Source organism: Myotis daubentonii, chromosome 3, assembly GCF_963259705.1.
Source record: "Myotis daubentonii chromosome 3, mMyoDau2.1, whole genome shotgun sequence".
In the NCBI taxonomy this organism is placed as follows: Eukaryota; Metazoa; Chordata; class Mammalia; order Chiroptera; family Vespertilionidae; genus Myotis; species Myotis daubentonii.
Genome location: NC_081842.1, coordinates 190,548,916 through 190,574,324, shown reverse-complemented (window position 1 = coordinate 190,574,324; position 25,409 = coordinate 190,548,916). Strand labels below are relative to the sequence as shown.

The 25,409-nt window shown below is 49.9% G+C and overlaps 1 protein-coding gene across 1 annotated transcript in view; it reads right to left on the bottom strand.

Moving 5' to 3' along the window:
* Positions 1-25,409, bottom strand: part of CFAP57 (cilia and flagella associated protein 57) — a 55,396-nt gene continuing 29,987 nt past the window's right edge. Inside the window, exons 14-23 of the mRNA XM_059689831.1 lie at positions 25,300-25,393; positions 24,506-24,696; positions 21,777-21,950; positions 20,672-20,830; positions 18,239-18,382; positions 15,365-15,481; positions 13,931-14,065; positions 13,711-13,854; positions 6,537-6,669; positions 1-379 (exon numbers count right to left, since the gene is read on the bottom strand). Of these exons, the coding sequence (XP_059545814.1) occupies positions 150-379; positions 6,537-6,669; positions 13,711-13,854; positions 13,931-14,065; positions 15,365-15,481; positions 18,239-18,382; positions 20,672-20,830; positions 21,777-21,950; positions 24,506-24,696; positions 25,300-25,393 (1,521 nt within the window). The 3' untranslated portion in view covers positions 1-149. The remainder of the gene's footprint in view (positions 380-6,536; positions 6,670-13,710; positions 13,855-13,930; positions 14,066-15,364; positions 15,482-18,238; positions 18,383-20,671; positions 20,831-21,776; positions 21,951-24,505; positions 24,697-25,299; positions 25,394-25,409) is intronic.

Here is a 25,409-nt window from a genome sequence, read left to right as displayed (position 1 = left end):
ACACTTTTATTCTGACCAAGTCTCCAACGCCCCACGGCAGGAGAGAGGCTGGTGCGGGGAGTGCCGCAGGGACTGCAGCCCAGAGTTGGCCTGGGGACAGATGCGCAGTGCTTCCTCTAGTGTGACTGGAGGTGGCTCACCAGAGGGAGTCACTTGTTGGGCACCTCAGCGTCCATCTTGGCCAAAGAATGAACCGTCGTTACGAGGGAAGGAAGCCGAACTCCACTGATGGGGTGGAACCCTGGGACCTGCTCCTGTTCTTGGATCTGGTCTCTGAGACGTTGGATTTCTAGGCGTTGCATTTCAATAATTCTCCCAGTTTCTTCTTGCTCATTCAGTCTCATGGTGGGAACGATGCGGTGTGTGACCTCACTGGGCCCTGCGAGGGACAGAGCAGGATGAATGCGGGCTTTGTCATTGGACTGCAGCGTATCCTCCCTTCCTCCCTCCTGCCTCCTCAAATTTCTATTGAGCACCTACTCAATCCCAGATGCTAGGGATACAAGATGGAGAAGTGAAGAGACACACTTGAGGGTGATAGCCAAGTGCTGAGCATGACCTCAGCCCAGCCCCTCTCCTGAGCCCCAGCTGCTGGCCTTGTGGCCCCTCCCGTGCAGGCGGCTCATTCTCCCATTCCCCGCCCCAGTCAGGGTGGCGCTCTCCTGTTGACGTTGGTTGGCTTCTAAACCTGCAGTGCTCCTCCTCAGGTAAAACCCCTGCTCCTGGAGACAGACCCCCCTCTACCCCTCCTGGGGTGGCCACTCATTCATGTTCCTTGAGGACTTTCTCTTAACTCTCCCGTCCCCAGTCATCCTCAGATGCTGCCGTCATCCTGGGCAACGCTGGTGTCCACCAGGGTCCAGGGCTCATCCATTACCTCGCCTCACAGGCTGGACCCTCAGCAGGAATGTTCTTGGCTTCCACGCCGTGTCAGCACCCGCTCCTGTGGTTTCCCCTCCCTTATCACACACGAGGTCTCCATTCTCCCATCATGCCCTCTCTTACTGCCTCGTGCTCAAGGCACCTGTTCTTTGCCTGAGTTTGGACCTCTTCTTCCTGGACAACACTATTTCTTACCTACCAAATGGGATCTTTTTACACTCACTCCCTTTTCTGTCCAGTTAGATCAATTTACAATAGCATCAAAAAGAATAAAATACTTAGGAATAAACTTAACCAAGGAGGCAAAAGACATTTACATTGAAAAGTACTTCAAAAAAAGAAAAGTACTTTCCTCATACGCTACAAAGCCACCGTAATCAAAACAGCCTGGTGCTGGCATAAGAACAGACATATAGATCAATGGAACAGAACAGAGAACCCAGAAATAGACCCAAGCCATTATGTTCAATTAATATTTGACAGAGGAGGCAAGAGCGTACAATGGAGTCGAGAGAGTCTCTTCAATAAATGGTGTTGGGAAAATTGGATGACTACATGCAACACACACACACATGCACACACACACACACACACACACACGGCCACCAACTTACACCATACACAATAAACTCAAAATGGATAAAAGACTTAAATGTAAGTTGTGAAACCATAAAAATCTTAGAAGAAACCATAGGCAGCAAAATCTCAGACATCTCTCATAGCAATATGTTTACAGATACATCTCCTAAGGCAAAGGAAACTAAGGAGAAAATGAACAAATGGGACTATATCAAAATAAAAAGTTCTGCGCAGCAAAAGAAACCATCAACAAAAGGAAAAGAGAGCCCACTGCATGGAAGAACATATTTGGCAATAATACATCTGATAAAGGGTTAATATCCAAAATATATAAGGAACTCATACAACTTAACAGAAGGAAGACAAACAATCCAATAAAAAAATGGGCAAAGGACCTAAATAGACACTTCTCCAAAGAGGACATACAGAAAGCCAAGAGACATATGAAAAAATGCCCAAAGTCACTAATCATCCGAAAGATGCAAATCAAAACGACCATGAGGTACCATCTCACATCTGTCAGAATGGCTACCATTAACAAATCAACAAAAGACAAATGCTGGTGAGGATGTGGAGAAAAGGGAACCCTAGTACACTGCTGGTGGGAATGCAAACTGGTGCTGCCATTGTGGAAAAACAGTATGGAGTTTCCTCAAATAATTAAATATGGAACTGCCATTTGACCTAGTGATCCCACTTCTAGGTCTATATCCCAAGAAAATCGAAGCACCAATCAGAAAGAATATATACACCCCTATGTTCATAGCAGCACAATTTACAATAGCTAAGATCTGGGAACAGCCCAAGTGCCCATCAGTAGATAAGTGGATCAAAAAGCTATGGTACATTTATACCATGGAATACTATGCAGCAGTAAAAAAGAAGAAACCCTTATTCTCTGAGACAGCATGGAAGGACCTGGAGAGTATCATGCTAAGTGAAATAAGGCAGTCAGAGAAAGACAAGCATCACATGATCGCACTCATATGTGGAATCTAAGTAACAAAATAAACTGATGAATGAAGTGAATCCAAAGACATGGAAGCATGGAACAGAGTGCGGGATCTCAGAGGAAAGGCGGGGGAGGGTGGGTTGGTGGGAGGTAAACAACCAAAGACCTTGTCCATAACCCATGGACACAGACAATAGGGTACTGAAGGCCTAGGATGGGGGTGGTGGGGAGCGTGGTTGGGGGGGCGCTGGAAGAGGTCAATGGAGGAAAAAAGGGGACATATGTAATACTTTCAACAATAAAGAATTATTTTTAAAAACAAAAATTTAAAAAGTTACAATGATAGAAGAACTGGGCTGGCAGTGATTTTTTTTTTTTTTTTTTTTTTTTTTAGTGTATAGAAATGCAACTGATTTTTGTGTGTTGATTTTGTATTTTGCAATTGGAATTTTTGCTCCTTTGCATGAAATCGCTCCTTATTTTCTTTGGAAGGCTGGAGGATTTTTTTCTTTGTACTCTGGTGTTCTAACATTTAATGATGATGGTGATGATGGCCCTGTCGAAGGTCTATCCTTTTTTTTTTAATCCTTACCTGAGGATATTTTTCCATTGATTTTTAGAGAGAGTGGAAGAGAAAGGGAAAGACAGAGAGAAATATCGATGTGAGAGAAACACATAAATTCGTTGCCTCCTGCAGGTGCCCTGACCAGGGCCTGGGCCAGGGAGGAGCCTGCAACCGAGGTATGTGCCCTTGACCAGAATTGAACCTGGGACCCTTAGGTCTGCAGGCCAATGCTCTATCCATGGAGCCAAACCATCTAGGGCTGGTGAGGGTCTATCTTTAACCATTGTATTAGATACTGGGCGGATCAAATGTCTTTTGTTTTCAGGCCCACTTTACTCCCACTTCCAGAGCTGTCAGCTTCTGCTAATTCCTGAGCCTTTTGCAGTGGTTCTCACCTTCTGGCCCTTTAAATACAGTTCCTCATGTTGTGACCCAACCATAAAATTATTTTTGTTGCTACTTCATAACTGTAATGTTGCTACTGTTATGAATCGTAATGTAAATATCTGATATGCAGGATGATCTTAGGCGACCCCTGCGAAAGGGTCGTTTGACCGCCAAAGGGGTCGCGACCCACAGGTTGAGAACCGCTGCTGAGGGTTCTGTGATTAGGTTTCCTCTAGTTTTCCCAAACCCGGCTTAGGAGTCAGGTTTCTTGTGCCTATGAAGTGGAGTTACCACTCATGTATCCATTTTCAGCTTTCAGATTTTTGTGTCTCTTGTTTCCTTTTGTGTGTTTTTTTTTTTTTTTTTTTAGATCTTATGGTTTACTTGTGCCATTTTAGTAGGTTTTCAATTAACCATCTTTAATTAGAAGTTCTAATGATATGGTTTTAATAATTGAAAACAAGCAGGTGTGTCTATCAGACCTTTTAGTTAATTGTGTGAATAAAAACTTAATAATAAATGCTGCTAAAACTAAAATGGTGGTTTGGAGATGGCAACCTCTCTTGTTTGGATAAAAAATTCTTAAAAGCCAATCAAACCGGTCAATTCCTTAAACGACTTGAGGGTGTAAATTTTGAGCTAACATGTCTTGGTGGGCCCATGTTCAAAATCAGAGGTCAGACTTAGGCTCTTCATAATCAAGGCAGGCAATTGGTAATATATGTCTCCAACTGTTATGAACTATAAGTATCTCCCATGCAAAAACTATATTACATGAGTGCTATGATGTTTGCTTTGTTTAAAAATAATCCATGGTGGGTGTGGGGGCAATTACTGAGGGGTAGGGACACTGATGAAGCAAGAGTGACAGAAACTGATGCTTGTTGAAGTTGGGGGATGGATTCATTAGATGTTTCTCTCAATTTCTGAATATGTCTGAAGATTTCCATGATTGTAATAAGAAGACCATAGATATATCATACATCATCCTGAGGATGTCTCAATTAATTATTTGCTAGGATACTCGGGCATATTCGAAATATTTTCTAAAGTGAAGTTTTGCAATTGTCAAGCGCCTGGTCTTTGTAACACATGTGCTCTTATGTCATTCTTTAGACCTGATAGTGCCACTCAGGTACTACTCAGAGAGTTTACTATTGTGTTAATTTCTCATCAACTCTAATGACAAGGGCACAGGAGACACAACATACACACACACACACACACACACACACACACACACACACACTAGAGGCCTGATGCATGAAGACTTGTGCAAGAATGGGCCTTCCTTCCCCTGGCTGCCGGCACCACCTTTGCTCCAGCCTGGAGCTGCCTTTCTGCCTTCCCACATTGCCCAGAAGCCTGGAGTGGCTGGGGCGGTGCGGAACACCTGTGTCATCGCCATGGCGACAACACAAGCATCCTGCCCTGCCCCTGGCTGCTAGGCATCTGCATATGCAAATCAACCTACCATCTTTGTTGGGTTAATTTGCATACTCACTCCTGATTGGCTGGTGGGCATCATGCAGGTTCAGTCAATTTGCATCTTTCTCTTTTATTAGTGTAGATATATTTATATAAATATCTATATCTATATCTATATCTATCTATATATAAAGTTTAAGACTCGCAAGAGGTTGTGAAAATAGTACAGAGAGTTCCTTTGTATCCTTCCACTACCTTTCCCCCAATGATAGTATCTTATATAACCACAGTACATGAGACAACTCATGTGAAAGACCCAATCCTCAGCAATGGGACGTTTTGTCAAGGTTTCTAAGCTTTATCCCTGAATGTAAACCTCCAGAACACAATATACTTGAACCACGTTGGCTTACTTTTCCACAGAAATGCCTTACCCTCTTGGTTTTCATTGACTGCCCAGGTAAGAAATGGACACCTGAAGAATGTTTTTTTAATTGTCTGAAAACCTATAATTGCAGACGATCAATTATATTATTCAACACCCCTTCTATAAGCATCCATGTGATAAGCTTTTCATGCAATTTAGTGCCAGGGAAAGGTTTGTTTCTCCAGAAAAAGAAAATTCCATTATCCTTAAATGAAAACTATGTAAATAATCATATTTCTTTGTTTCCCTTTTTGCCTTGGTTGTCAGAAATTCAGAGGAACTTTAGGATATAATTACAGTCATAACTCATTTGCAGTTTCTAATATCATTTCCCCCTCTCCCTTTAAATAGTCTCTGATTTTTAAAAAAATATTTTTAATATATTTTATTGATTTTTTTACAGAGAGGAAAGAAGAGGAATAGAGAGTTAGAAACATGGATGAGCGAGAAACATCGATCAGCTGCCTCCTACACACCCCCTACTGGGGATGTGCCCACAACCAAGGTACATGCCCTTGACTGGAATCGAACCTGGGGCCCTTCAGTCCGCAGGCTGACACTCTATCCATTGAACCAAACCAGTTAGGGCTAGTCTCTGATTTTTTATGTGTCTTTAATTATACAGGTCTTCCATCCCTTATCCATAGTTCTAAGAGGCACAAAGCTCTAAAAATGAAATGCATTTTAAAATTATGAAGTGTAAATATTCATCTGTTTCACAAAAGAAACACTACTCTAGGGCTGCCATGTAATATACAGTATACAGTATACTCTAAGACAATGATTTTCAACCGGTGTGCTACAAGAATTTTTAAAACATGCAATACCTGACTATTTAGTCAGGGCCACTGACCTCTTTTCCCTTAGATTGTCAAATAAAAAAATGACAAGAGCCAACAAAATAGCTGTCTAGGGTGAATAAATCAAAATTATACCTATTTTTTGACTGATCAGCAAAATATACTAGTACTTATTTTTTGATGGGCCACAGAATTTTAGTAGTTTCTGCATGCCATGAAGATGAAAAAAGGTTGAAAATTGCTGCTCTAAGATCTGAAAGATTCTAAATTCTGACACTGTGGCTAACTCTAAGGATTGTGGACCTGCATATATTTGAATGTGGTAGGTCCTCACAGATCCTTTAGAGAGCAGGTGTGTGGCGCGAAGAGGCTCCCAGAAGGCCCTGGGGTGGATGTGACCTGATCCAGGAGGACACTTAGGAGAGGCTACCTCAGAAGCCAAAGGGTGACCTGCCCATGGCTGCCATTGGTCTGTTTGTCCCAATGCCCATCTCCTTTAGCCACTGGGGACAGTACCTATTTCTGGAACCTCTTGTTGTTGGAATTTCTTGGTCGGTTTCAGAGCTGCTTCAAGGTCATAGACCTGGGAGCGGGTGAGCTTCAGCTCCCTGCGGAGCTCATTAATCTCCTTGATGAGGGAGACATTTTCCTGCATAAAAGGAGGAAAAGAGAGTGAGTATGGATGAGTGATCAGTGGGCACAGGGCATGCCCTGGCTAGGGGCCGAGGGTGTGGGGAATGGGTGGGGTTGGTCCTGAACCCAGATTAATTATCTGGTGCTTCTATTGGGTTCTGAGTCTTCATCCTAGCTCATGGCTCAGCCTCTTGAGGCATCAGCTAACTTACCTTCAGGTGGACTCTAGCAACATTAGATATAGACAGTACACACTATTTCCATCCACCCAGGCTCTTTCCAACACCCACAGTGACAACAACACTTTTCTAAGAACTTCATATGAATTTAATGCATTGAAGAAGCATAATAACCCTGTAAGTAGATTCTATTTATAATCAAAATTTTACAAAAGAGGAAATCGAGGCACAGAAAGGTTATGTAACTTGCTCAAATTACATAGATAGTAAGTGACCGTGTCAGGATTCTGAGCCTGACAGCCTGGCTCCAGAGAGTTACAAGCTCTTAAGCACTGTGCTGTCCTTTATTCATTTTTTTTTCATTAATTGTTGAGCCTATATTTATAGGGTATCTGCCATGTCCCTGAGATGCAGACAGAAAAAAAGACATGGTTTCTGCCCCCAACAGCACACTGTTTAGTTAGGAACCCAGAAAAGTATGTGGGTAATTAACATTTGCAACATCCACCTGAAGTTCACTTCTCTTGTGTTTGATAATATCCATCCATCCACCCACCCACCCACCTATCCATCCATCCATCACCCATCCCATGTGTATGAGCACTAACTATGTGCCAGGCACTGTGCTGACCCTGAGGTATACCGAAAGTGAGACCTGGTCTTGAGGAGTTTAGGGTTCCGTGGGGGACCTGGCACAGTGCAGTGTGTGGCTGCCCTGCTGAGAGGCAGGAGCGGGGCACAAAGCACAGGTGCTGAGCTCTGCCTGAATGACCAGGGTGGACGCCTAGGCACAGGTCCGTGGGCTGAGGCCTGAAGGAGCTGCCGAGGAGAAGGTAAGGGGTCCTAGACCACTGGAACCGCAGGAGAGAGGCACAGAAGTAGGACACGGCGGGTGGGCAACTAGCAGCAGGTCTGCATCGCTGGACACCAAGTGAGAGAGGGGAGTGGCGAGGAGTGAGGATGAAGAGCCTGCTGGACGCCGGGCGGTGGGGGCTCTGCCCCTGGGAACACTCTTCCTTTCCCACACCTCAGATCACTGCCTTGCTTTTCATACTCAGCACGAGGGCAGCAAGGGTGGCTCTGCGGAGGAGTCCCCTTCACCACAGGCGCAGAGAGACGCTGGCCATTTTGCTCTGAGTCCACAGCCTCAAGCACTCGGCTTGTCTACAGCGGCACCTCCCATAGATCATGCAAAGGAATCACCCGAGGATTCCGTTAAATGCGGCTCCGGACTCGGTAGGTCTGGAGCGGGTTCTGAAATTCTCCACGTCTAACCAGCTCCTGACTGATGCTGCCGCTGGCCTGCGAGCCAGGCCCTCAGTGGGCAGCAAGGCCTGGAGGTCCGACCACCACAAGAGTCAGCGCGGCCCAGCCTGCATGGAACGGACTCGTGCCAGGAACAAGCTGTGCTTCTACAGGGGGCATTGTGAGCGTGGCCTCTGAGGCCGGAGAAGGGGCTGGTCCCTGGCACTGTCCTCACAGCGCTTCTGGGTCACGGGGACGTGCCCGTGGCGCCCAGGAGGGAGCACCCCATCACTGTCGTTCCCTCCAGAGCCGCTTGGTCTGAGCATGTCAAACATACCTTCCGATTTTCAGTGCATCACTTCATTTCAGTGCTCTTCCCTCCCTCGTGGATGAGGTGCCCAGTCATTGCCACCCCCTTGTTCTCAGGCGAGGCCCTGTGCCTGTTTTTGTAGACAGTCAGCAGCTTTCCTCCACCTGATCTTTTACCCTTTTAACCCACCCAGGCCTGGGTGGGGAATCGGCCGCATTTCCTCCCAGATGCTCCCCAGTGAAAGTCTCTGCCAGCCCTCCCCCCGCCCCAAACTTCTCTATGCTGACTTTGTATCATGACACGATCAATTAAATGTGTACTAGTATTTATGGGGTTCTAAGACCTTGGACTCTGCCTTGCCTGTAAGAGGTGCTCCATAAATATTTGTGGAATGGGTAGGCAAATGAATAACGAATGCAGTGGATAGCAAGTTGAATAAGATGAGATTCTTACTAATGAGGAAATTATAAACCAGGGGGTAAAGGTCAGGCAGGGGAGAGCAGACGGAGAGGAGACCTGCAGTGAGCTCACGGGCCACTCGCACCCTCCGGGGCTCTCCACTCCTCCTCTCACTTGGTGTCCCTCAGCTTCACTCTCCTGCCTCATTCAACGGAGTAATAGGCATCAGAATAAAAATTAGAGGAGGAGGGTACCATCTCCCCAGTCCTCTCCATAAACTTCTGTAGTTACTTCTTCTTGGTCATCTCCATCCATTTGGTCACTGAACCCTGTGGATTTGTGTCTGAATAGAATCTGGTGTCTACGCTTCCTGCTGTGATTCCTAACCAGCTCTCAGCATCTCTCCCCTCTGCTACTGTAATGGCCCCAAGTGGACCCTGCCCTAGTTTTCTCCCCCACTCCACCCTCCACAACCCTGTCACATGTCTGGGACTTCTGGCTCCTGATACCTTTAAGTGTGAATGCCTGTTTCTGACCCCACTATCAGCCTCGGACACCTCCATGAGGCTGGCCACCTAATAAACCTCCAGGACATGGCTCAGTCCTTATTAGAGTGTGACCGAGACCCATGCAGCCTGATTCCCCTGTTGTGTTCGTTCTTTTGTTCATTCATCCATTCACTCATCCATTCATAAAAAAATCACTTAAGAAGGAGTTCCTGACAGCCTACTATGCACTGGTCATGGTGCCAGACACAGGAGGTCCAGCTTGAATCCAATGCCAAGAGATGTCCTGAGGGTCTGAAGAGGGGTGCTCACCCATGTGAGGAAGGCTCCATGGGTGGCAGGGGACAGGGAAGAGAGTTTCCGGCCTGGTGTCAAGAGGGAGCAAGCAGGAGATGAGGCACTAAATACTTGATGAAAGTAATCATAACTTCAGGGGTTGATTTGGCTCCCTAAGGAGTACTTTCTGGGTGGTTCATGCTCCGAGGGGTCCAGAAGTCACACCGAAGTCACCTGTACAGGCAGGCGTACCTCAGGGAGGTAGTATGGGTTTGGTTCCAAATGACCACAATAAGCGAATAACACAACCCAAATCGCATGAACTTTTTGGTTTCCCGGTGCATATAAGTTATTTTTATACCACACTGTAGTCTCTATTAAGTGTGCAATAGCATTATGTCTAAATACAATGTATAGACATTAAGTGAAAAATACTTTATTGCTCAAAAATGCTAACCTTCATCTGAACTGTTGGAAAAAATGGCACTGATAGTGTTGCTTGATGCGGGGTTGCCACAAACCTTCAATTTGTAAAAACAAACCAAAACACAGTATCTGTGAGGCTCAAAAAAGCAAGGTATGCCTGTATATGCTTTGGGTAGCATTGTGAATTTAAAATGTGAACACAACCGTTTGCTGAACCTTCTGTTCCTGATCCCTCCTCAGTCAGGATGGCCTACAAAAGCCCTACAATTCTCCAGGTCCCCACTCGGCAACTTTGGCAGAAAAAAGCTGGCCCAGGCCCATCAGGTACCAAGTCACTGGGCAGGTAAGAGAGACTGGCTGGGGATGCTAAAGTCTGTTTATATAAAAAACCTTCTACATAAAGGGGCTGTATCAAGCTGGCCAGGTTTGCCTTTTGTGGAGACCGACGCTGGAGAGCCACAGATGTGAACAGACCGGCAGTTGTGACGCCCATGTTGGGCAGGAAGGGAAAGAATGCCTCTAGCACCCCCTACTGGCTTTTCCTGAGTTGACATCTTTAAGAATGTGGCCGGGTGGAAAGAACAGGTGACTGATTTATTCTGTGAACGTGGAAGCCCTGCATGGGTGGCATTTTTCTGGAACCCACAGGCCTCGCCATCTGCCTAATTGCGCAAAGGAGCCATTTCTCTGCTCCTCTTTCAGCCTGCTCACGTGCAATCTGACGTTTCTATTCATCATTTCTACTCCGAAATGTCTTTTGACATTTTCCCCTTCCAAGTCCTTCTCGTCTTCCTAGAACATGGGCTTTCCTGCCACCCGCCTTTCCCTACCAGCCTTTCCACCTGCCAATGGACTCAACCTTGGTAATACCCCTACCTACTTCAGAAACCTCAGGTGGCACCTGCTTCTAAGATATGCGTATGCTTCTTGGCGTGGCATGGAAAGCCCTTTCAACGGGACCCTAACCTACATCCTGTTCCAGTGGGTCCTTTCTCCCTGCCCCCACGCTGTGCAATAAAGTAAGGTCTGTGGACTCCTGAGTTCCCAACATCCCACCGGCCTCTCTCTTCTCTCTGTGTCCTCGGGTTGTGCCCTCTGCCCGAAAGGCTCGTCCCCATTTGCTCCCAGTCCACGCTCTCCTCATCCTTCACGGCCCAGCTCAAAAGCCACACGCCCTAACTGAAGCCCACCCCCGTGGTGAGCTCACAGCACGGGAGCCACGGTGTGGGGCAGTGCTTACTGTATCTTGCTCACGTTCCCTGGCACAGAGATCCCCACGGTGAGCTCTCTGAGGGTAGGCCCCCGATCACCTCATCTTGGAATCCTCCGTGGATGGCCAGCCCTCAAAGCATGTATACTGAAAGAGTACAGTGTGTGTCCTAGATATTTGTATTCCATAGCAACTCTTATTTTCATATCTGCAAGCGTGCTGGGGAATGCGGAGGGAGGCCCCATGCTCCCGTCTGAACATGCAAATGAGACAGTGACCTCATTTTCTGTTTTCTAATGAGTTTCTCTCAGATGCCATGTCCGCCCTGGCCTTCCTTGCCCTTTTTTGGACTGAAGTGTCAGGGCCTAGGAACCTGCAGACACAGCTCCTTACCAAGGCATCAGGCATCCAGGCCACCAGCTGGGGGGTCTGGGGTCAGCTGAGTGGCCCCCTCTCCTGTCCTCTCAGCCCACAGGTATCCCTGGTCCGTGTGGTGGCCTTCCAGGCTCTCCCTTGGGATTTCCACCTTGGTTCGTAAACAGATCCCTTGCTCGGTGGACAGGAAGGAAAGAGCATTTCTGAGCACCTGCTGTGGACCTGGCCAGGGCCGCAAGCATCCTATTAGTTCTCTCGTTCAAACCTCGCATTGCCTCGCTGAAGTTGGTGTTTTCTTCCCCGTTTTCTAGATGGGGAAGACATTCCTGAAGACGTTAAGGAATTTACTCATGGCAGCCCCACGAGCGTGGCTGAGGCAGGACAAGTGGGGTCTGCCCAGCGTCAGTGCCTGCTGACACCTTGCCTGACCCTGGCCCGGCCCCTCTCCTTCAACTCAAGATTGAAGAAAGGAATAATTTTTAAAACCCAGACCAATGGTTTTGAAAGTTTTCCTTTAAAAAAAAATCTTCCAAAGAAAAGTTTACAGAGCCTGCTGTAATAAGCAAGGAGGCCTCCCTGGTTGAGGGTGGGGACCCTGCCTTGCGGGGTCCCTCTTGCTCCCTGCAGTTGCCTGGGGGCACTTCTGCGGGCTCCAGGGCACATGGGTTTACCATGCTGCTCAAGAAAACACTCTTCCAGGGATTTCCCTCTGCCAGCCACTGGGGAGTGGCAGGGCTGGGCAGGAGCCCTGCCCGGATCTCCTCTGCTCCTTCTACTCCGACTTGCACCCTGGCCCAGCAGGAGTGGGCACACAGCCTCTGGGGTAGTGAGGAGCAAAAGAGGACATTGTGTCCACCCGGAGCAGCCTCAGGGGATGTTTGCTCCAGGCTAGCCTGCTGTCTTCATTTTCTTTCCTGTTCCTTCTTCTCCTTGGACTGACACTTACTTTGCACTCCCTGGTGGGCTCTTCACGAGTGGGGGCACTTAAGACCCTTAGCCATGGCTCTGTGTGCCAGCTGCTCGTGCCTAAGGGTCCCACCAATGATCGATGCCTGTCTCTGGGCCTCTGACTGCTTTCAGGGCCCTGCATGGGGCGGTGGTTATTGATGGTGTGGGCTGCTTTTAAACCGGGGCTGTTTGTAAGATGGCACGAGACCTACCGTGCCTGGACCTGGCCTGAACTGCAGTGCCCTCTGCCCAGTGGTGTGTGGGCTGGCCAAGCTGGGCACTGGTTTGTTTCAACCCAACTGCAGCCCATCCCCATTCCAGTATTTTAATTATGGCATTAAAGACATATAAGCATTAAAAGGTACATCCCTTATATATGGGATTCTGATTAATTCACATTAATTGCCTCAGACGATACTGATACCCAAACAGAAATCTGGCAGGAGAAGCCCGACTGGCAAACCCTGATAACGTGCTTACGTGGAGGCGGCCGTAATGGGGCCAGGCTCCCTGCACAGCCTCTGGAGGGTCGGGAGGCGGGTGTGGAGAGCTCATTAAGTCAGAGTGAGGCCAACTCTTCGGGTGGGTGTGGTTAGCTCTGCACCCAAGAGATAAGGGTAGGGACCTGAGGCACCAGAAAAGTCAGCCGAGGAGGTGGGTGGAGACAGGCGTGTTCAGAGGAGACAACTTGGCCAGCAGGGACCATGTGATACCAGTAGCAGCATAAAAAGCAGCAGAACAAAGCAGGTGAAATAAGAGTTGGAAACAGAGGAGAGGAACAGGAGAGTGTGACTCAGGAGAGCTAAAATCACGGGGATGAAGGTCCAGAGGGGACAGGGGCAACAAGAGGAGTGAGGCAGGACACAGGAGTGCTTCAGATAAAGATGGGGCAGAAAAAAGAAGAAAAAAGAAGTGGATGGAGTGAGGCGGGTGGGGGCGGTTAAGGCCTGGGCATAGAGACGCCTAGGAAACCTCCTGGGCGGGCTCTGGGCCATGTCACAGCCAGGACGAGCTCTGGGAGGTCAGAGGAGAGGAGTCAAAGATCATGTTTTAGGGAAAGCTAGTGGGTCCCCTGGACCTTTGGGGAGCCCTGAGTATTGGGTGGTCTCGAGGGGCCCTTGACAGGCTCTCTCGTCTGGGAAGGCTCGGCCCCTGAGGGAGCTGAGCAGGAGCGTGCAGGTACCTGCATGATGCGGACGTAATCGGTGCGGTGCAGCTCACCCTCCTTGACCACCTTCTTCTTGAGAGTGGCCAGGTTCCGCTCCAGGTGCTCCCGCTGGCGACTGTACTCCAGCTGCAGGTCTGTGTTCAGCCCTGCGATCTCCACCTGATGGGGCACAGGGGCCTCTGAGCGAGGGGCGACCAGGAGAGAAGGGGCGGGCGGGGAGGGAGGCAGAGCTCACCATGTCTGCCCGCTGCACGTACTTCTCAAAGAGACCTCGGACCTTCTCCTTCAGGGACCGGGCTTCCTGGATGTATGCCACGCAGTTGTGAAGGTCCGTCTTAAACCGTTTGACGAGCGCCTCCAAGTCCCGCTCCTGCAATCAGAGGCGCTTACTTCTGGTGCTGGAGGGATGGACTCTCCAGTGGCAGGGGCTGCAGGCTAATGGCTGCAGAAAGGGACAGGAGGCACCACATCTGGGACTTGCAGTTGACCACACCGGGCACAGAGACCTAGATGGGCACACAGCCCAGAGGTGGAGGGCCTAAACCTCCGCGCACCTGGCCTGAACAGCGTCAGCTTTAAGAGGCCAACACAGACTGCTTCCTTTACCGGCTCTGTGTTCCCTTCAGGACCATGGGCCTTAAGAGATGAGAGGAAGCCCAGCAGTCACCCTTAGTCCTTTCGGGGCCGAGCTGGAGCATCGATTCTCTCCTGCAGGTCCCTGGGCCAGGGCTCCCAGGCCCCCTTATTACAAAAGCTCGCCCCGGGTTTATCCTTCCTGAGGGTGGCTGTGTGTGTGGGTAGGGAAAATATGACAAAATTGGGCTAGATCCCCCCCTCTTCCATCATGCTTTCTCTGATACCCATCTTCCCCTACCTATGACATAGCGAGTCCTTCCTTCCTCCTGGCTCCCATAGCCCTTTATTCACATTCCACAATTTCCCACCGTGCATTATAATTTTTATGCACATGCCACAAATCACCTGTCAACCTTTTCAGTTTGTGAAGGGTGGGATCTGTGCCTGTTCATGTTTGTAGCAGCTCTGTAGCAGCTTCTAGCATTACCTAGTACAGAGCCAATACTTACTGTGGGGAATGGAAAAATCCAGTCTGATCCAACCAGCATTGCAGGGTGCCCTGTGCCAGTGGGTGAAAGTGCAGCCAAGTCCTGGCCCAGGGCCAGAAGACCTGGCTCCCAGTATTGGCTCTCGGCTCTGTATGAACTATGGGTGCCAGGTGAAGTTTCTTAACTTCCTCATCCTTCTGGCACGGCTTTCCTTATTTCTTACAAACAGGGACTAGAATAGGTGATCTCTGAGGTCCTCCCAGCCGCAGCATCGATTTGATAGTCAAGGCCTTTAAGCACTGACTACAAATGACTCTGAGCATGCTCCTGTCCAGGACTGACAGCCAACGCTGAGAGCATTCACACGAAACTGGTCTCCCACCCCCTGGTCACTTTACCCAAAGTCATTGCACAGTCACAGATGGATTCAGTCATGTGAATTTGCATGGGCCCGCAATCTGGCAGGGCTGTGAGCAAGGACGCAAGTTAAAATGGGAATGTCTCTTAGCAGTGGGCTGGCTCTGCCTTTTAGAAGCCAGCTGCCCACTGCAGGCAGGTGCCAGAACCTGAATCCAAGAACCGCCAGACGCTGAAAATCCTCACACCTTCTGTCTCTCTCTGCGCATCTCCTGATCGGTGGCTCGTAATTTCTGCCACAGTTCTGTGATGTTCAGCTCCAGCTGCGTGTTCTGCTTAAAGAAACGCTCCAGTTCAGATTCCATCTGTAGAGAACAAGGAACAGAGTCAAGAATAAGAGAGTGAGAGAATGAAAATTAGGTTTGAACCGAGGTCTTTCTGTGGGAACGTCTCCCCTGATACCAGGACGTGTCTTTTCTAGCTCCCACCTGTCCTCTGCAGCAAAACCTTCCTTCTCACTCCTCGTCTCCTCCAAAGCCCCTACCCTCGTGGCTGACATGTTAACCCAGGTCACGTGTTCCATGGCTGGGCCATGAGTTTTCCCCTCTTAGTTGCCTGGTTACCTTCTTTGCTTACATTCCTTATAATGGATAACTCTCAAGTTCTGGAACCTCAACTCCAGCCAGAGGCAGGGTCCCTCAGACAAGCACCCTCTTTGCCAACTTTGTGACACTGTGTGAGTGAATCTTGACCCTCTGGGGCCACAACTCATCAGAATCGATTCTCAAGCAGAAAGTTTTGGGGGACCAGCATGTGGGCATCCCCAGCCAAAGGCATAAGACAGGAAAGAGGAAGCGGAGGAGGAACCTCTGCCTCACCGCTCTGTTGAAAAGGTCTTAAAAAGTACAACTGAGGAGAATGTCCTGTCTTCAAAAGAAAAAGCACAGGAGCTACGGAAAGATTTATCTGTTGTTGCAGTTGTCGTGACCAGAGATGCGACTGACATCTGGAGCTTCTGAGTAGAGTGAAACCAGCAGGAGCTGAGCTCTCAGTTGATTTAATTCCTCCCAAAAGGGCGAAGTGAAGTTCATTTTCACACGAAATCTGGTGGACCCAGTGTTCTTGTTAATGGAGAGGTTCGCTGTTTAGGGGGATGGGACATTCACTGGGTTTGTTCGTGGCTGCATGGAGTAGCCCCTTGAGTCTATTTCCGGCCCTCTGCTCAGATTTCAAGGCTCCTGGCCACCTTCTGGGCATCAGGAGGTCCTCATGAGCCACACTCATGTTGTGAACACAAAAGGGCAGGTTTTAGAACTTTGTCCTCATTATTGAAAGCACTTTGTATAGGCAGAGAAGCCTAAATGTGTCACTGCCCCCGCCCTCCAAAGGTAATCATCGAGGTCAAAGGACCTTGCGGAAGGAGTCAGGCCAGCTCTCAGCCCTGGCAGCAACTGGTACCAGGGTGGGGTAGGAGGGCTCTGTTTGATCACTCCCCAGGTTCCGGCACATCCCCTGCCAAGAATCAATGCCATGGTTGGCCCAGTTACTAAAGGGAAATGAGTAAGCTCTCAGGTATGTTGGGGTGGGTAGTAATCGACTAAGTCTTAAATCTAGTTGAAAAATATATCAAATGAGGAGGGAGAAACGGCCAGTGATCTCCAGGGGCCTGCAGCACATTGATTCCAGGCAGGGGGACCTCTGCTCTCTCTTTCATATTCTCTGGCTACCATTTTTGGGCCTTGAAGTCACTCAAGAATGGCAGGAGGCCCAGAGGAGACATCCTTCCTTGTCCCAGAGGCCAGGGAGAAAGTCATTGCCAAAAGGACGTATGTTCTCTGGACTGCCCCAGCCCTGGACTGATCCCGTGCCTGGCTTCTTTCCTGGGCCTCCTAGAGAAAGGGCTTTGCTTTCTCCACCATAGCGCTTGTGCATCCAATTCTAGTTGGGTCACCAATGCTCTCTGACACCCTTTGACTTGTTATCCTTGCTCAGCACAATTAGAGAAAATGGAAGGGGAGCAGCAGGTCATTTTGCATAGGGCGGTCAGGAAAGGCCTCCTTGAAGAGGTGGCCGATAAGCTGAGACCTTGAAAGACAAAAAGAAGCCAGTCATGTGAAGACCTGGAACCTCTGAACGGCATTGCAGAGGTCCCGAGATGGGAAGAGCTTGGCTTTCCCCAAGAACTGTCAGAAAGCCTGTGGGCTGGAGAGGGGAGGGAGCCGGAGAGGAGGCTGGAGAGGCAGGCAGAGGCCGCCTGGGCCTCAGCAGGGAGCTTGGAGTTTATTCTAGATGGGATGGGACACCACTGTGGTTCGCTGTGGCCTCTATGTGGGAGTCGACTGGCGGCTGGAGTCAAGTCCAGACCCGAAATGACGGAGGCTTGGACCAGTGTGATGGCAGCAGAAAGGAAAAAGGCTTGGATTTGAGAGATCTTTTGGAGACTGAGCAGATTGGTGATGACTGGCTATAGGGGTTAAGGGAAGGGAAGGACCAAGAAGACTTCTACCCTTCTACCTTAAGCCCCTGGGAGGATCATGGGACACCTGTACCTCAATGGACTCTCAGAAGCCCTCTTCCAGTTGCTCTTGCTTCTAATCTCCTAGCTACCTTCATCCTGTTTGCTTTCCAGAACACACACTTAATTATGCCACTCCCCTGCTCAAGAGCCTTTGAGGACTTCCCATCCCTATCAGATGAAGTCCAAACATGGCTTTGCATAGGGCCCGAACCAACATTTCCAGTCTGAGAACAAAATGTTGGAGGGGTGTACTTTCCAGTGCTCAAGGCTGGTGGCTGAGCACACATCGCCCCCTGGTGGCTTGAGGCCCCAAAGCCACGTTGTCCCTTAGAGGGCCCAGAGCACGCACCTTGAGGTGCTGGTCCGGCCAAAGTCCACCCCTAGGGCCCTCGAAAGCCAAATCCCAATGCATTTCGCTCTTGCACATCTGGACACCCGGTTGGGCCTTCTCCGTGGCATCCTCTGAGGAGTGGAAGCTGCACACCCGTGGGAGCAGGGAGGGACTGTGAGGAGAGTTTTCTTTCTTTCCCTCCAGGCCAGCCAGGCATAGTTGGGCAGGTGGCTATGGGTTGGGGAGGGCAGCGTGTGGCAGATGCCTTCTCACCTCCTGAATCTGTTCCTTCATCACCTTGATCTCATTCTCTCGAGGTTCTATTTGCTTCTTTAGCTCCTTTATTTTGTAGTCGAGCACAAACTTGAATTTCTCTAGTTCTTGATTTTTCTTTTTCAGGTCATAAATTCGCTTCTCCTGCAGGTGAGATGAGAGAAAAGTGAGGTGTCAGGGGGCCCGGGATATGGGATCCTGTGAGGCAAAGAACATACACCCTGTGCCCCCCCGATTGAGGAGGCCCCGGACAGCTCTCCTCGCCGGGGAGACAAAGGCTGTGGCTCTGACTCCTTGGCTTCTGTGCCAGGACTGCGTGCATTCGCTCACTCACTCAAGTACAGCCTGTGGCCGGCTGTTTCCCAAAGCTGGCCTCGGCAGCACTTCTCGTCCCACATGTTCTTGTACAACACAACCTCATGCTCCTCCATTAGGAGGTAGGACCTGGCTCCTCCCCTTGCCTCTGGCTGGGCTTAGGGCTCGCTTGTAACCCACAGCATGTAGATCACATGATGCTGTGTGGCTTCCCAGGCTAGGCCAGAGAAGGCAAGCAGCTGCCACCGCTTCTCTGGGGGAGGCCATGTGCTACGTAACAGCCCCACTGCACTGAGGCCTCCAGGCTGGGGCACACAGTAGGTGCTTTGGTGGATGGTCTTGGCTGACCCCAGCCTCCCAGCTGTCCCTGCCAAGGGCTGGGCATGAGGATGAAGAAGCCACCTTACATGCTGATCTTCCCACCGCCAGCTGCTTGCGTCCCCCTGGCTGTGGCCCTGAGAGGCCCCAGACACCGAGGACAAAGACAACCCATCAGGTCTAGTTCCAGACCCACCGAATCTATGAGAATAAAAGAGTTGTTGGCTTTTACCACCAAGTTTTGGGGTAATTTGTTGCAAGGCAACAGTCACTAAAATGTCGGTCTATTTATCCACCAAACATTTACTAAATGAAGACCTTTTATTAAGGTCTGGGATACTAAATAAGAATATGACACAGACCCTGCCCTTAAGGAGAAAACACTAGCTGGGGAGGCAGGTGTGTCAGCAAATGCACCCTGCACGGAGGCAGGTGTTGTAGGAGGCATGGAAGGTGCGGTGTGTATTGAGGGTGCTGAACACAAGGTGGTGGGTGGTTCACGGGGAAAGGGAAGAATGAGGCTGGAGGGAAGTAGGGGAAGGAGGCAAGGGTCTTGCGTGTTGGATAAAAGGTTCAGAATTTATCCAGGAGGCCAGGAGTTGGCAAACTACGGACCTCAGATCAATTCTGACCTGTTGCCTGTTTCCATAGTTTTATTGGAACACGGCCAAGCCCATTCATTCATGGGTTGTCTATGGCTGATTTTACACTTGGATGGCAGAGTCGAGTAGTTGTGACAGAGACTACACTGCCTGCAAAGAGTACAATATTTACTACCTAGCCCCTTACGGAAAAAAGCTTGCTGACCCCTGCCATGGGCCATGGGGAGCGAGGGAAGAATCTTAAGAGGGAGAGGGACATAATTACAGAGTGTGGTGGCAGGGAGGTGGGAAGAAAGGCCTTTAGGAGGCTGATGTAATGTTCTAGGTCAGAAGGTCTTAACCTCTTTCTTGTCAACCCCTCACCCCCTTTGAGAATCTGAAGAGAGCTTTAAACCCCCCTCTAAAAAAATGCCCAGATATACACACAAACACTCACATGTAGAAATTACATGCAGGAACTGTCATCCCATCAGGCGCCCTGAGGGGCCCCATTTCACAGGTGAGAAAACAAAGGCTTAGAGAACTTGCCCAAGATCCCTTGGCTGATAATGGAAGAGCCTGTGTTGGAACCTAGCTAACTAGGCTAAAGCCCATGCGTTCTCAAACATTCAGCAGTAATGGCGGAGCCTGGATTTGCTCAGGAGGATGATATAAAATCATTTGGTATGTTTTACAAAATACAGTGGGTCTGTCTTCTAAGTGTTTTGTGAGAAAAGGTATCCTGAAATGTGATACAAGTCTTCTGGGGTGCCCAGCAATTATGGGGCCAACAGCGGGGAGCTCCTCTCTGACCAGGGGCGCCAAGTGGGCCATGGGGCAGATGAGCTGCCCCCAGTCCATGGGGATGGCCCCCCTAGGATACCTGGAGCAGTGGAGAGCAGGGGCCTTGCAGTCAGCTGACTCAGGTTCTTATCCCAAGCCTGTCACCTACTAACTGTATGGTCTTGGGCAAGATACCTAACCACTTGGAACTCAGTTTCCTGAGCTTTACAACTGGGTTGCTCATGGCCCCTGGGGTTGCTGGGAGAATTCAATGTGATGTGTTTGCAGCAATTGGCCCAGTGCTAAGCACACAGTAGGCACTTTACGGACTGCTTATCCCTCATCAAGTCAAATAAATATGTTCTCTTGGGCCTTGTCCTCATTGACGGGGTCCATCTGGGCTGCAGTTGAGGGCGGACAGGAGCTGAACCTTCACCTTATCTTGAATCGTCTCATCCCGTTCCTGGATCTCCCGCTTGAGGCTCAGGATATCCTTCTCCAGGGACTTAATGACTCCTTGCAGCTTCATCTGCTCTCCCTTCAGGCTCTCGATGTCATTGGCTCGCTCCTCAATCTCCTTCTGCAGGCTGCTGAACTAAAGATACAAATGGCAACAACAAAGACAACAAAGGCTGTGAATGTGAAGAGCTCCCCATCCGAATTTGGGACAGTCGGGACTTTCCCAGGCCACACGGAGGATGTAGTGTTCTGTCTGATAAGATCCAGTTCCATCCCTTTATGCGAGGATGGACTGTCTTCATTGGGAGGCTCCGGAGACCAGCTCCCCGAGTGGGCCCAGAGTTTTCCATGACCACACCGGCCGTGAAAGGTTGGAATCCATGCCTCATCGGGGTCACAAAGATTGAGCCTTAACTGGCGAATCATCTTAGCCATGTCCAAGAGGGAAGGCACGATGGTCCCCGGACTGACTAGTAGTAGCGTGATTCCTAACAGGAAGGAACTCGGGCTTGCTTACTTGTCTCCTCTATCACTGCACATTTTGGGAAAACTGTGGCAAGTCTATACGGAGCTATAAATTGAGTCCCTCCTCACCCCAACCATCAGTGGCTAAACACATTTTCCCTGCCCTGTAAACTAAGCATCCTATACCCCCAAGCCTTCGCCCACCCATGGAGTCTAAACAGGAGCCACCCAGGGCTCCCTGCACAGGAGCCTGAGGACACCTCCAGGTGAACGCCGTCTCATCTCCAGAAGACCTCATTTCCATTCCTATCGGGGTTTAGCTCTGATGACTAAATCCTACTGGCCAATAGATTAACGCCCAGAGCGCCCATCAGTGCCTCTGTGAACCTCACTATCCCTGGGAAGAGAAGGGGAAGCCCCGATGGTTACCCTGGTTACCTGGTTACAGGACGTGGTAAGGATCTGTCTGCCCTGACACCAGGCCACGCCCCTTTCCTAACCCACTTGCTGGAGGTGAGGCCCTTCAGGCAGGCTCCACTGCCGTCCACCCGCTGCCCCTCACTTTCCCTGCAGCACTGCCCTTGCCCCCGCCAGGCCCCTGAGGGAACAGCCGATACCTTCTTCCTCATGATGCCTGTTTCTCCTTTGAGCCGAAGGTTGGACTCCTTTTCATCCCGAAGCTTCTTCTCATACTTGGTTTTGATATCTTGGATTTCTCGGTCTTCGTCTTCTTCAATCTGTTTCTTAGTCTCTTCAAACTCCCGAAGCTGCTGCCTGACATCTTCCTGGGCCTGGCTCAGAGAGAGGGAGAGTGTGTGCTCGGGGAGAAGGGGCGCAGGGCACCTTGTGCTAAGAGGGCCTGGGGCGAGAGGAGCATAGGGGGCCCGCGTGGGGAATGGGAGACTGAGGTTATTATAGGAATGGAAACCGAGGCCATGGGTCCCTCGACACTTCCACATTCCTCCTGTCTGTCCTTCTACCTTCCCTTCTTTTCCTACCAGATTAGGCCTCAGGCCCTATCACGTCAACCAACACCCCAAACCCTCTTCTACCTCTGGCCTTCACATGGACACCCAGGCCTCCTTTATCTTTCCTTCGCCGAACTTGGGACACTCGTGATTTTCTATTTATTTGTGAAATTATTTGATTGTCTCTCCCATTAGATATAAGTTCTTCAAGGGTAGAAACCCTGTCGATCATGCCCACCATTGAACTCCCAATGTACAACACATACCAGCACACAGCAGGTTTGCAGAAAATACCTGAGTGAATGAGTGAACCTTTAATTCTGCCCCCCCAGATCCTAATCCAATCAACCCTGATCTTTCACCTCCCACATGGTTCTTGAATCCATCCACTTCCCTTTATGCCTCCGCCACTGCCTAAGCCACTTGCCCGGATTGCTGTCTCGGCCTCCTGACCAGACTCCCATCTGCAGTCATGCCTCCCTCCCGCCTGTCCCCACTCTCTACTCACAGGGAGCTTTCTAACTCACACACCTGATCATGCTACCTCCCACTTGAAAGCCTTCCATGGCTCACCTTGTCCTCACAATAGAGTCCAGACTCTTGAGGTGGGTCTACAAGACTGTGGGTGAGTTACAGCACCAGCTCACCTCTCAGCCTCATCTGGCACTCCAGCCCCAAGCTCTTGCCAGAGTAACCTAACTTCAGTTCCCCCAAACATGCATGTTCCTCAGCTGCTGGGCTTGGCACACACTGTCCCTGTTTTCAGCCCGCTTCCCGCGACTCACTCCTAGCTCTCGGCTCAGCTATCATTTCTTGCCACTCAGCCATCACTCGGTTATATTGGAATGGCCTGTTTGACGGCATCCTCCACTGGAATGGGAGCTCCTCAATGGCAGGACCACACCTCTCTGCTCACCACTGTGGACACCCAGCACAGCATCGGGTCCGTAATTGGTGCTGAGTGAGTAAAAGCCCGAGAGCTCAGATGCTGGGACAAGCAGCTCTGCCTGGTGGAGTTCAGCAGGTGGCTAGGGCGTGGCTCCTCTTTGCTCCCTGCCACCAAGTGGTGGAAATTTCCAATTATATCAGAATCAATTGCTTTCCTCCCAGGCCGATCGATCCGGCACTCACTCTCCCAGGCTGCATGTACCATCCCTGGACTGTATGTTTCCAGGGTTGAGAGAGACAAGATGATTTGAAAACTGGGCCCAATGGCCTCCTGAGAAAGGCTTCTTTTTGCCCACCACACGTTACCACACCCCTGCCAGACAGAAGTCTGGCCAGGCCAGCTCTGCCTGAAGCCTTCCGTGGCCCACAGACACCTGCTCTTTTTCTGGTAGATGTTGCTAAGGCATGAAAGCAGCCCAGCTAGGTTAGTTAAGATGGCGTGCCAGGTGGAGGCTCCCTAGGAAAGTTCTGAGTTGAAATCTTATTGACGCAAAAGAAGAAATGCATTGTGGTCAGTGTGGGAGGTGCTAGGAGGAAGGCCAGCCTCTCTTCCCTCTGGGTGGATTCAATATCCCTAGAGGCAGAGCTCTGAGGCGTTTTCTTCAAAAATGACTCCATACCTCATGACTCTCCTGCCCCCCACTCTCAGCACACCACCTGCCGTTTCATGCCAAAAGGAGGCCATCTGGCCTCTCTCGATTTTCTCTTCATCTTGGGAAACTAGGTATTTGGGCAAAACCCACACTGCCTGAGCATCTATCCCTTCGCTCTGCCTGGGTGGCCTTGGCTAATGCGTTTCCCTGGCTCCTGATCATGCTAACTTACATTCCTCCTGGATCGCATGAGCTCCTGCAATCCTTCCCTGACCTCCCAGGCCAGCGTGGTCCACCGGTGCCCTTCGTCTGCGTGCACACCTTTATGAGTGGCCGTGAATGTGACCGCCTCCCTCACCCAGCTGAGAACCAGGCCCCATGTTTTATTTTCTTGGTCACCCAGCACTCAGGCTGGTAAACCAACAAGACACTATTTGTCTTTGCTAAACCAGCGGAGGAATGACTTCATTTTGTAAGACAAAAGTTATTAAGGGGCTTCCCCATCATTCAGGGCCCTTGTTCCTCTCCAGGTTCTATAAGCTTCTTCTAGAAAGGTCTCCCCAATTCTTAAGGCTTGAGGGTACAGCTAAGATAGAACACTAGGCATGCACTTAGTCTATCCAAGGAATTTTAGTCTCAAAACCAGAGTACCTCCTGGCTCAGTGAGTCCCCTGGTCTACAAACAAATGTCTGAAACGGAGGTCGAAGGGCACACGCGCTGAAAGGAAGTTGGGGGAGGAGGTGAGGCAAGGCTTCCCACAGCTCTTGGGTTGTTCAGAGGTCGGGCCTGCAGGCCATACTGTGGGAGGGAGGCACAGCTTGGCTTCCTGCGAGTACCTCTTCCAGGAGGCCGGTTTTCTCCTGTAGTTTGGCCTCGTAGAACTCGGTCAGCTCCTCCAGGGCCTGGCTCTTGGTCTCATCGTTATCCCGAAGCTGTTTTTCATACTCCTCCTGCATCCGTTGGGACTTGAGCTGCAATTCCTGGTACTTCTCATATTCTAGAAGCAACTTCTGGTTGTTGCAACATTCTGAAGAGAAGCAAGGAAGGTGTTTAAGGTGAGACAGTGGCACCAACCTCAGGGACACCTAGGAACCTTGGGTACTTTCCACCCGCTTCCAGCACCAGCTAGAACATCTGCCTCCAAAGCCAAGACTCAGAGTCTTCCTCTCCTGCCCACAATTCCATCATCTCATCAGGCAGCCTCCTCTTTGCTGCCTAGGCAGCAAGGTTTTGAAGAAAGTGCAGATGGGATGCTTGGGGGTTCAGGGCTAAGAAGAAATGTCTATCTATTTTGAGTGTGCAAAATAGATAGTAGTATCCTCATTTTACAGAGGAGTAACTGAGGCCCAGGGAGGCTGGGTGACTCCCCAGAGCTCCCAGCAAGTACATGGTGAGTCTGGGACAGTAGATCAGGCTCCAAACCTGCACGTTTCCATATTCCCTACTGGCTTGTGTTTAATCTGTGTTTAATGAATGAGTAAAATACTCAGGAGTAAAAACCATGGTGAGTTCCAGGGGATGAAGGCAGCCTGTTTATAGACAAAGCCTCACCATCCAGGACCTCTGCCGGGTCTGGGGACTCTCAGACATCTGCTACCTTCTGCCCACGTGGCCTCCACTGTGGACTCACCCAGGTCCTGCAGTTCCCGGGTTTGTTTGTCCAGGAGGTCATCCATGCGTTCACGATGAAATACATCCTGCTTGTCTTTTTCTGTTCTTAAAACCTAAAACACAGGTCAC